This window comes from Bemisia tabaci, chromosome 1 (assembly GCF_918797505.1).
Source record: "Bemisia tabaci chromosome 1, PGI_BMITA_v3".
Lineage (NCBI taxonomy): Eukaryota > Metazoa > Arthropoda > Insecta > Hemiptera > Aleyrodidae > Bemisia > Bemisia tabaci.
In genome coordinates this window covers 76,794,756-76,806,932 of record NC_092793.1, presented here as the reverse complement: position 1 = coordinate 76,806,932, position 12,177 = coordinate 76,794,756, and the positions used below count along the sequence as shown (strand labels likewise).

Here is a 12,177-nt window from a genome sequence, read left to right as displayed (position 1 = left end):
TCGTTGTGCGAATCGGGTTTTACGTGAAATTGTGGTTAAGAAACATGTATCAGAATGCTGAAATTCGTACCTTGTCTAGTGGTCCATTGTGATAGTACCCCAATAAATTAGGTTACTAACTCAAATTTTGCGTTAATACCCCAATTTGAGTTGCGGTATACTACCAAAATTAATTGGAAATGTTCATATCATCCCACAAATTGGGGTAGCACCACATTTTTAGAAGATAACCCCTATCACTTTTTTTTCCTTGCAGCAGGTTTTCGTCATGAAGTCCACTCATATGTATTTGCTATGAATTCCACAAATTTTCACCACACGTGTAATAATAATGCAGCATTATGAAAATTAACAACAATGAAAGGAAGTAAATGTTTTACTTCCTCCTAAGACGCCGTAGAACGTCTCTGTTGTTTCCATGAAATAGTTAAAAGCCAATTTTCCGTACATGATGTTCTCTTCCATAGTGAGGAATATCCGAAACGCATGACGAGGATTTAAAACCACTGCCAACATAATGCGACACGACGATGACTCTACAAACATGCCGATCCCACCTCATGCAAATGAGCCCAGAACTCAGCGTTTCGGTTTGCATTTCTTCGCCAAACTCTCGTTCAAACATGAAATTTTTCGTGCGCAAATTGTGACTCATTGGCATGCAACAACCCAGCTCTACGAAGAGCACCATTGACTTAAGTGGAGCCCGTAGCTAACTACCTCTGAAAAGAATAACTTGGTATTTTTTTTTGTGTTTGAAAATTCTGACCGCATGTCTCGTGTACGATCATTTTCAAGGTTTGTTTGAGTAGAGTGACAAACTTTTGTTCTTTCGAAGCAACTCACGTCACCTGATTTGGCGGAAGTTTGATTGCGTGTCATTTTATGTTGTAAGCTTTTGAAAGATACGTACAATGTACGGATCAAGCAGAAAGGACTGATCTACATAACTTTGAGAGGTATAAAGGAGTATAAAAATCTGCTTTAAGGTGCCTTTTAAAAGGGCTCAATGTTCAGACCAAAATCAGCCTAATTACATAATGACGTCTGATTTCCTTGGTTGTTTTAGTTTTTTTCTAGACGATACGAATACTAACAAATATACTGAAGAAAAATATTTTGTCAGAGGAAAGGCAACATTCGGTTGTTCATACGGTGTTCTTCCTTAGGATGGTAGAAAATTTCCGAATGGGTTAGTTCCATCCAAAAAAAAAGCTGTTATCAAAAGTGCATTTAAGTGCAGTCAGGTGTATGTTTGCCCACCAACCAATTGCGGTCAACGCACGGGTCGAAGGACGAGATGTTGGAGATTTTTTAGCCAACGTGCGTAAAAAATTCAGCTTAAAGCTGAAATCTCATTAGAGAGGGAAAAAGCTCACACACAAGCACAATTTTCCCTCAAAGAGATATGCTGTTTAGAGCAACATTAGTTACGTCCATTCAGGAAGGCAACTACAGACGCGTTTCGGCCTTGTTGGGCCAATCCTCAGTGCAGTGCAGCTGCAATGTGTAAGCTGAATTTTTTACGCACGTTGGAAAAAAAAACTCTAACATCTTGTATGTTTTTTGTTGTTACAAAAGGTTGATTTTTTTTGCGCAGTAATCAGTGTCGAATTTTTCGCTGTGATTCTATTCTATCTAAAAATGTTTTAATTCTGTCCTGTGTATTTCTAGGTGCTGTGCACGCGCGGGACTTCCGAACTCCGAACTGCATCGGGTACGGAAACGGAACCCACACAACAGCACTCAGCATCAATTTATTTGCTCAGCCCGGCTCCCAAGAGTACTGTGGCGTCCTTGTAAATAATGTAAGTCCCGTTTTCTTCATATTTTATTTCATCAATTACATCCTAAAGAAAACCACTGGTTTGTGAATTACATTTTCACAAGTCGTGTTCTCGTACAAAAATTCCACCAAGATCGCGCCTATTTTAAGCCCTGCATAGACGATTAAATTCCGAACCAATTCCGATCAAAGTAGACATGCTGATGACTGGTGGTCACCATCTACCATCAAATTTTGACGGGCCGCACTTTTTTGTACAAAGTAAGATCAGAACGAAGTGCCACCATTCATCATTTCCTGCCACAGGAAACATTTCTGCCAAGTTTTCATTTTAAAATGAAGCAAATTAATGAGTTTAAGACTGATGACTCCCGACACTTTGATGCTACTTTGATCGGAATTGGTTCGGGAATTTGATCGTCTATCGAGGCCTGAATACTTGCGCAGTTGATTCACAGGTGGATTACATTTTGCAACGAGGAACTACTATGCTAACTGGGTTATTTTAGGAACAGCACACATTCCAATTGTATCCCTATGCAGATAGGTGCTTCTATAAGCGGCTTAGGAGCACGAACACGCGCGGTTCTGCAGGCAGTAGTTTTGCCTCTCCCTTCCGTGCCCGGCAAGGAGCACACTAAAAATAGCCTGCCTTTTCACCTTGCTTTTGACCCCTGTATGTTGTTATTGCACTATATTTCCAAAAATTATGGAAAAGGCTTTGTTTTATCCAAACTTTTTTTCTGTTATGAAGTTTTCATGCGAATATATTTTCGCCCTTTCTGTAGGTAGTGCAGAGTGATATTTGTAATTCAAAAAGTCATTAGTACGATTGAGTAAACGGAATACATACAGTTGAAAGGGGAAAAAATGAATAATTTTGAGGTGGTATTCAGAGCCATGAACGGTAATATTATTTACACGCCCTCTGTAGTCTAGGGAGGATGTATTGAAACTTTAAGATGGCTATGTTGATTTTGGTTTAATACGACAAAAATTTCATCATGCAAGACTTCATTCCTCTAAGTATGAAAAGAAGTAAATTAGAAATAATTATATTTTTACTGGTATTTTAAACCTAAGGAGGTTTCATTGAGTAACGAAATCAATATTTTTTATGAACTATTAAAAGTATGGTAAAACTTTATAGGGTCAATTTTATAACAAAATCCACTGGAAAGGCCAAACCTAAATATTCAAGTTTCAGCTCGGCATTCAGTTACCTGCAAAAGAGTAACCGCAAATTAAGGCGGGCTGAAGACGGCCTCGCGGAAATGAGCACCTCTTCTTTTACTATCAAACTTGGAATTTTCTTTTTCTGTCGAAACTTTGATTTGCATGGTGTCAGTCGCTCTCTATCGGCAATGCTCGAATTTTAAACTTATTTTATCTAGCGAGATGTTCATTCTCATCCCTAAAATCGTCTCAAAATGAATTGCTATCCCTAAACTACGTAATGAACTTTTCCGGCATTTTTGACACCCCCCCCCCCCTTCTAGTAACGCTTGTGTGATGAAGGTTCTTTATCTTTAACACATTAAAAAAAATGGCATAACGCTCTCCTTGATATCCCCCCCTCCAGACTGCCGTGCTAAGGAAAAACGCCGTATGAACTTCTAGGCGTCGCCAAATTTCCTTTGATAAAATATGAATTTCCTGGTAAACTTATGGATATTTTCCTTCCAATTTTTCAGATAATTTTGCTCGCATGTTTACCTAACGTTCCTGGAAATTTCAAAGAAAAATATTCATAACTTTCCTCAAAAATAAACATTTTATTGAAGGAACTTTGGCAACTCTCGAATGTTCATATGACGTTCTTCCTTAGCACGGCAGTAGAGCGTTACGTTATTTGGGGACGGTTCTCAGAGAAACGCGAGAAAATGTTTAAATTTTAGGAAATCTGCCACCATGTCCTCGTGGTTCTTTTTCGTTGGAGGCTGTGCCAATGATTAAGGCTGATTCGCTTTTCGCACGACCCACAAACACACTGACCAAAAGTCGACCGGCTGCGCTGACTCTCGCCGGCGCGGCGCGGCGGTCCATTCGTCCCGTACCCTTCGCGTCGCCCGTAATTAAATCGAAATAATTAGCGCGCTAATTAGTGTCGTCTGTTCTGTTCCGATACCGCTGACCGCTGCGCTAATTCGGACTCTGCGCTGATTTTGTCGCAGCTGGACAATGGGCATCTCCGGCGGAAAATGAGAGGACCGACTTCGGCCGTGGCCAATGACCGGGCAGCTGGTCACCGGTCACCGGTCAAACTGTCGAATCATTCAACTTGCTCCGTCGTTGAATTCGGTTTGATTAAAGTGTTCACCACCCGGTGAAAATGTTAAAGTGCAGGGTCGATCATTTCTATAACTGAAATGTTAGGGTTCCTATTCTGCCGTACTAAAGAAGAACGCCGTATGAACCTTCCAGCGTGGCCAAATTTCCTTGGATATAACACAAATTTCCTGATGAACTCATGGACATTTTTCGTCCAATTTTTCAGATAATTTCTTCAGCAATTTAATATAAATTATCTGAGAATTTTATGGAAAAATATTCATAACTTTTCTTAAAAATAAACATTGTATCAGAGGAAATTTGGCAACTCTCGAATGTTCATACGGCATTTTTCCTTAGCACGACAGGATTATTAATGTCACCGTCTACAGTCAGGCCCGTCGAGTCAAGAAGGGCTCAAAAAGTATGCCCACTCGCTCAACATAAATTTTAAGGGCGCCAAATTTTTCACAGCCTCTCCCTTTCCACTGGAATGAAAATCTTCCATCGGAGTCCTTTTAATGGCAATTAAAAATAAATGTAATGATACCAGTGGCGTGGCGTGAATTGCGATGTATCGATTGTTATGCCACTTAAACCTATGGAAAAAGATCGATAAATAGGGTGTTCGCAGCGAACACCTTAATAATCGATTCTTTACCATAGGTTTAAATGACATAACAATCGATATATCGCAATTCACGCCACGCCACTGAATGATACCACAGACCTCCGCCTCTGAGCTCGAAGATTTGATACATTTTCATGATGATGCCTTTCACATTTTCATTGATATTCATCGAATGCTTGGAAAGTAGGGAAAGGGGTCAACTTGCGTATAGTGTATGTAATCCGATAAGCCTCCCATGATTTTTCCTAAAATGATATGTGTTTGTGCCCCTGCCTTTCTAACCCTACGACGAGTGCATAGAGAGAAAAAGGTATGAAGAAGACGTAGAAGAATTAGAAAAGGAAGAAACAGAGGAATCAGGAGAGGAAGAAGCAGAACAACTAGAGGAGGAGGAAGGTGAGGAGGAGGAAGAAGAAGAAGAATACAAAAAGGTAAAAGAAGGAGTAGAAAAAAATAAGAAGAAAAGGGAGAAAAATAAAAAAGAAGAGGAAAATAAAGGGCGGGAAGAGAAGAGAGAGAAGGAGAGGAAAGAGACGAATAGGAAGAAGGTGAGGAGGAGGGAGAATAAAAGAAGGTAATAAGGTGCAAGAAGGAGGTAGTGGGAACTATGAAGAGGAGGGCGGAAAATAAGAAGGAGGAGGAAAATAGAAGGAGGGAAGAGAAGAGAGAGAAGGAGAGGAATAAGACGAATAGGAAGAAGGTGAGGAGGAGAAAGAAGAAAAAGAAGGTAATAAGGTGCAAGAAGGAGGTAGTGAGAACTAAGAAGAGGAGGGAAAAAAATAAAAATGAGGAGGAAAATAGAGGGACGGAAGAGAAGAGGGAGAAGGAGAGGAAAAAAATGAATAGGAAAAAGAAGCGAACCGAAGACGGAAAAATTAGTAAAAGTAGCAGAATTTGTTCATTCAATAGAGGTGTCTTAACAACTTGCCCACAATTCCTCATGCGAGTGCGTACTTTTTTGTACCCTCGGTATGCGATGGGTCCGCGTCTTTCAAGAATAAAAATTGAGCCCTGAAACCTCTCAACTCCTGTGGAAAATGTCTGGCTTTGCTATTCGAAAAGGCACATTCCTTCGAACTTATGCACCGAGATACTATAACAATAAGTTTTTTCTTTTTACGCAACATGGTTGCATACTTTCTGCAACCAACCAGCTGACAATGAGTTGGTTCAACCGCATTCTGGAGAGTGCTCTTTATCGTCCTCCAACCGAGGATGCCATTTGAAACGCAGCTGGAGCTCACACGTGATATGCCTCCACGTCGCACTGTGGATCGAATCGATAGGAGTGGTCGGACAAAATTTGAAAACTTTAAACGCTTATAACTCCGTTTATACAAAATTTTGAGGTTCTAAAATGGTTCCTCGGTTTCCTCGCGAAATCGTCTTCTAGAAGCACCTTTTAAAATTTGAAGTGTGACGAAATAGGCCTTGTCCACACGAACGCGGTTCGCGGAACTCAGTTCGAGGAACCTGTTCCCGGAACAAGTTTTTTGCTGAGCTGAAACTTATTCCTCCAAAACCTGGAATTTCCCCCGTGCTCCGAGCTTCTAAATATGTTTCTTTTGATGTGAATTTGCTTGTTTTTGTTTTTCACGTCCTTTACATATGATCTTGACATTTATTTTTGTTACTTTGGCGGTCATAATAATCTATTACTTTGCAATAATTGTATAGTTTTATTGAAGTTTCGGTTCCAGTTCGGACGAACCCGTGTGGACAGCATGCCTCGTTTCAAGGAATAAGTTCCGGGAACTGAGCAAGTTCGAGGAATAAGTTCCGCGAACTGCGCTCGTGTGTACAAGGCCATATACTTCAAAATTTGCAGTTCTAGCCAAAAATTTCATGTCCAACGTCTCTGATTGACTCGATCCACCGTGCGTCGGTCAGCAAGATCGCTCTCCAAATGTGGCGGTTGCATGACCCAGGAATATCCGAGAAAGCGAGAATTCAGCGAGAAACGCATGTCCGTGACCGAAAAAAGCTCAAAACAGCTTTTCTGACCAAAGTAAGGAGGCTGAAAGTTCACTGAAAAAAAGTAATATGCTGTGTTAGCATTTAGGAAGTCAATAATGTGTCTGGTGATCCCAAGATGCTGCCTTTCCTGCCCCCCGCAGTTAACTTTACATCCCGTGAATGCGCATTCAATCCCATGGGCAATCAAGGCAGCATCATAGGATCACCAGGCTCATTTTTGACATCCTAGGTGCTGAAACAGCATACCATTTTTTTCAGTGCTGCAGTAATAAAAAGAATAAAACAAAATTCCTTTTTCTCCTCAACAGCGTGGTTCGAAGTGTAATAGATGTTCTCCGATGCATACGACTTAATTTTCGTGCGAATATTCCCATCTAAAGTCAACTCAGTTAGCTGCATCTCGCATGTGCAACGAACGCATTTCATAAAAAGGGAAAAACGCAGCTCGCACCGCGACATGTTTCCGAGGGCCTTCAAGTGAGGGCCGCACTGCCGCGCTAAGGCAAAACACCGCATGAGCCTCCAGGCGTTGCGTAATTTCCTCTGGCAAATCACTTATTTTCAGGAAAATTGTTGAACATTTTCCCGCCAATTTCTCAGATAATTTTGTTTGTGATTTGATCTAAAGTGTCTGAAAATTTCAAGGTGAAACATACATAATTTTCCTCGAAGTTAAAAATTTTATCCAACAAAATTTGGCAACTCTCGAATGTTCATACGACGTTCTTCTTTAGCAGGGCAGCGTAGTGCAAAAGAGTGGTCAAGTCAACGCGACTCGATTATCATTCCGTTTTCTGTCTTGACATTTCATTCAGCGGCAGTGAGCCTTCCTCCCCGGGAAGGGGGGGGGGGGGAGCGCCACAGCTACAAGCACCGTAACCAGTGTCGCCGATTTGCTGGAATGTTTCGAATTTTTCCGGAAGGGACTCATACGGAAAAAGAGGGTTTTTTTCCCTCACTCTGGGAAAAATTCACAACTCTGGAGGGACGTGCTACAGCTAGCCGCGCTTTCCGAGCACGCTTCGTAGTGACGGAAAACACTATCTCTTTTAGGTGGGAAGTTGAAGAGCTTTGAATACTACGCAAGTATTGCCAAGAAAGTAGAATTAAACAAAAAAATAAGTCACTCTCACGTCTTGCTGGACAATAATCCAAAACATTCTATAATATCACGCAAGTGTGTTCTTAAGTTTATTTTGACCTTTAAAATCGTCACTCTTTTTACTTTGACTCCTACCGGAATGTGGTATTCAAAAATCTCTTCTGTCCAAAACAACTTCCTCTTAAAGAAAACGTGTCTTGCGCGTCATCCCCTGACATTTTGGTGGCCCAATTTGTTGGATGATTTGGGAATCTCCAATTAATGTTGGGAGTGCCGCAACCCGATTTGGGATTTTGGGGTATGATAGCATCGCAATATTTGGGTTAGTAGCTTATTTTATGCAATTTATCGGGGTACCAGAACAATTAACTGGAAATGCCCATAACATCCAACAATCTCTACCTCTTTTTTTCCGTGTACTCTTTAAAATGCTCTCAGTGACTTAACCGAGGGGATGCGAAGGAGGTCTCAGGTCTACTTCCCCTCCTCCCCCAAATAATTTAACGTTTCGTGATTTTCAGGAACTTTCCATATTCGGACGCCCGTCAGGGTGTCTACAAGTCCGGAAAGTCCGGGGAAAGTACTGATTTTCTAAGGGCGGTCCGTAATAACTGAAAAAAATGCGAAAAGCCCACAAGAGGGTCCGGATTTTTTTCATTTTTTCGTCATTTTTGTCGAAATTTGAGCGAGAAACTCAAATTTTTGAAATTTTCCGAATTTTGTCAAATGGAGGTACTGAAAAAGTACTGAATTTTTCTGTTGAGGAGGTACTGAATTTCTTGGAATCGTACTGAAATAGTATCGTTAAAGTACTCATTTTTGGCCAGCTTGTTTTAGTAGACACCTTGCCTACGAAGAATGTACAGATATTCCACTGAATGGTCAATTGGCCACGTCTTTCCGCGCATCTCACGGGATCTGAAAATATTTCTCGGCGGTAAAACGGGGTTTCAACGCACAAGACGGAGCATGTTGTGCCATCCTTATTCCGTTCTGCGATTTCGAACCACGAGTTGCATATTGTTCTAGTCGATCGTCCAGCAATGACGTGGGGTCATTCGACCGGGGGGGGGGCATGACATTCCCACAACGCAACGCCTGTGATTGGACAGTGTGTCACGGAGACGAGAGGCCGTAAGGAACGTGTTACATATTTTCGAAGTGTGTTATCATCTCGACGTGCGACGATCCGCATTCGAAGAAGCGGGAAACCGTTAGGACCACGCTGATGCGCCGAGGAAGAACCGCCCAACTCCCGTGGGAACACCGTGGACTTACGCGGTTTTTGCCGCTCCTGCGTCGTTCGCGGCGCGGCGGCAGCACCTCCTGCCTCTCCGCTCGATTTCCCATTTCCCAGGCTTATGCTAAATAGTCCGGGGAGCGGAAATGATTTCTGTTATTTACCGTTCCCGAATGATGAGGAGCGTGATGACCTATCTCAACGGATGGGATTCATGGCCGGGATGCGGGATGGAGACAAATTCTTCGCCGTTATTTCTAATGAATTGTCGTCAATTTTCTTCATACCGGGAGCCGTTTCCATCTTCCGACGTTGGAATGGTGTCGCCACTCTATGAGTTCATATCAATCTTGGAGGAACATGAAAGCAGCCTCAGATCAACCGAGTCTAAGGGTCATATTCAATCATGGACGTGTCTTGAACAGTTCCTTTCCTTATGGAAATCCGCAAATGGTTTACCTGGTGATTACAAGGAGGCCTTAGCGTAAAATTAAAAAAAGGACAATTTTTACAATCCCAAGGGAGTGTTCCTAAAGTACCAAAGGCACTTTTTCGGCATTTTTGACCCCCCTCCCCGCCATGTAACGCTTTCGTGACGTAGGTCTTTTCCTTTTAACACGTAGAAGCAAATTGGCGTACCCTCTTTGACCCTCACCCTCAGAGCGTGACGTGATTTAAGAACGCTCCCTGAAGTAGAATTTGACAGTATCAGTTTTGAAATGGATTCCTCGGAGGGATTAAATTCATTTACCACCGCAAAAAATTAAAATACCAAAAGAATAATTTTGAAAATTATAAGGTTTAAGTTTGTCATTTACCCTAAGGGTTCTCAGATTATTTACTACTAAACACATTGTGAAATATAAAAAGAACAATTTTGACAATTTTAAGGTTTAACTTTTTCATCTGACTTAAGGTGTGTCGAAATCGTAGAAGGATTTATCTTATTTTTTGTATTTTTTGTAGTGACACAGCGTTGTAATCCCTCGAAAGGATCTATTTTCAAAGTTACGCCGCGTTGAATTTTACCGGAGGCTCGCGAAAAGTCCTCCTTACAACCAATAATAAAAACCTTATACGGTCTTCATAAGAGAAGGAATCAATTGGACCGCGTTTAACAGAAAGGAACCAAGCCACATCAGCTATTGCCAAATTTACTTTGGCCATTTAATTTTTTACATGAAAACGGTTGTGCGGATTTTTGTGAAAACTTCAGTGGATTTTCTCCATAGTGCGAAGCAAATTCCTTAAAATTTTCAAAGGAATCCACACGAACGTTTTCTCCAAAAAAATTGAAATGTCCAGTTAAATTTGGCAATAGCTGATGTGGCTTGGTTCCTTTCTATTAAACGCGGTCCAATTGGACCGAGTTTAACAGAAAGGAACCAAGCCACATCAGCTCTTGCCAAGTTTAACTGAGCAATTATTTTTTTTACGAGAGAACGTTTGTTCGAATTTCTTTCAAAGAAATTCGAAGAAAGAATTTCAAGAAAGTAAATTTGGCAATAGCTGATGTGGCTTGGTTCCTTTCTGTTTAACGCGGTCCAATTAAGGATCGACTACGACTACAGCCCTAGGAGAAAGTAAAGTCCTCGATGTTCCACCTGGTGCCTAATGTTTTTTAGTGCCACCATCTCCGCGGTAAAGGACCTTAGTGGAAGGTTAGTTTTCAACAGAGCGTCTAGCTGGTAAAATATCATATTTTGAAATCTAGAGTTTTAAAAACTCTATCTAGTGTCCTGAAGAATTAGTTGTGAGTGAATTACCGTATATTGCTGACCATTTATCAATAACGTAAATACGGGAACACAAACGGTAAACACGGTGTTAATAACGCGGGCAAAGTCGCACGCGGAACATGGATGAAAATGCTAAGCACGTTTTTCTTCAAAAACTTCATTTTTTGAAGTGGAAACTTCAAACCGCCATTATTCGGGTTGGCCTAGAAGTTTTTTGGGTGTTCTTCGTCTTGAAATACTCGTAGAACACTCAAATATGCTCTGATATCGGTAACTCAATTTTGAGTTTTACGGATTTCTTCTTTTGTGTTGTTGACGATATCATATCAGATAAGACCGTTTAGTGTTGAGTACAAGGTTTGGAAATAAAGCATAACGGAGCGTCCTGGCAATGTTTCATTTTCTTCCGTAGATTTGTTGCATTGGCAATCCTCACGAAATATTTTTTGCCGAGCAAAATGGCACGTCAATTTTATCACTATATACCTACGAAACGCACGAAAAATAATTTGCAAACTTGCCAATGTAGATGAGTATGCACAGTAATGTTATTTCTACGCACGTAATGTCCACACATGTGGGCATTCGAACGGTTGCAATGGTCGCAACCTTCCAGCCGAGTTGACGAAAGCGACTTTTATGCAAAGTGAGCGCAGTCATTTTCTTTCCGACAAGTGCATTCGTCAAAAAAATATGACGGAATTTTTCCCACTTGAATCGTTGCTCGCAACAAGTTCCAGTGCTTAAAAATAGCATTGGCGTATTACTTGCATGAGATATTGAGAAAATTGAGATGTTTAGCTGCAGATTACGGAGTCGTGTCACTTTGGCTCCAGATCTTTGCCAAGTCTCTTAAACTCGGAGAAAAAATAGCCCTGAGATGCCGTTAGCTGTAGAGAATTGAGAACCAATTATAGTTCAAGCCTAGTCTTTGCGACTCTCGCAAGTTGGCAGCGTGTTTTCCCTCCCTTTAAATTTCATGTGAATATATCGATTTTTTTATATACTTTTATGAACAGAGAAAGCATTTTTGCCTACCTGCTATAACCGCCGCTGAACCTTAGCTTTTGTGTCATCCTCGGGTTTCCGCATTTACTCAAGTCCAGCTTAAGCTTAGTTAGCGTTTTTTTAACTGCAGGTAGACCTCTTCGGTGTAACGTTGTAATGTGTAATGGAAAACATTTTTCATAAGTTTAATCGGCAAATCTATCGATGTATCGCAAAACACGCGACACCACTTTAGGACAAACATTTAATGATTATTTTCACGTTCAAAATATGTTTTCTCGACTTAACATATTTGACAGGAAAAAATCTCTAACTGGTTGAATTCAAAACTCCTCCCATCTCCTTCTTCCCAAAGATGCAGCTTGGTGTGTGTCCGTAAGACTCAGTCCATTCAGTACGCAGTGGATCGAGTCAATTAGAGAG

General features: G+C 41.1%; 1 protein-coding gene across 4 annotated transcripts in view; it reads left to right on the top strand.

The window, feature by feature from the left end:
- LOC109029756 (uncharacterized) overlaps nt 1–12,177 on the top strand; it is a 240,872-nt gene that overhangs the window by 174,202 nt on the left and 54,493 nt on the right. For all 4 annotated transcript variants that reach the window (XM_019040373.2, XM_072306197.1, XM_072306198.1 and 1 more), the window contains exon 3: nt 1,675–1,808. In XM_019040373.2, coding sequence (XP_018895918.1) covers nt 1,675–1,808 — 134 coding nt within the window. The remainder of the gene's footprint in view (nt 1–1,674; nt 1,809–12,177) is intronic.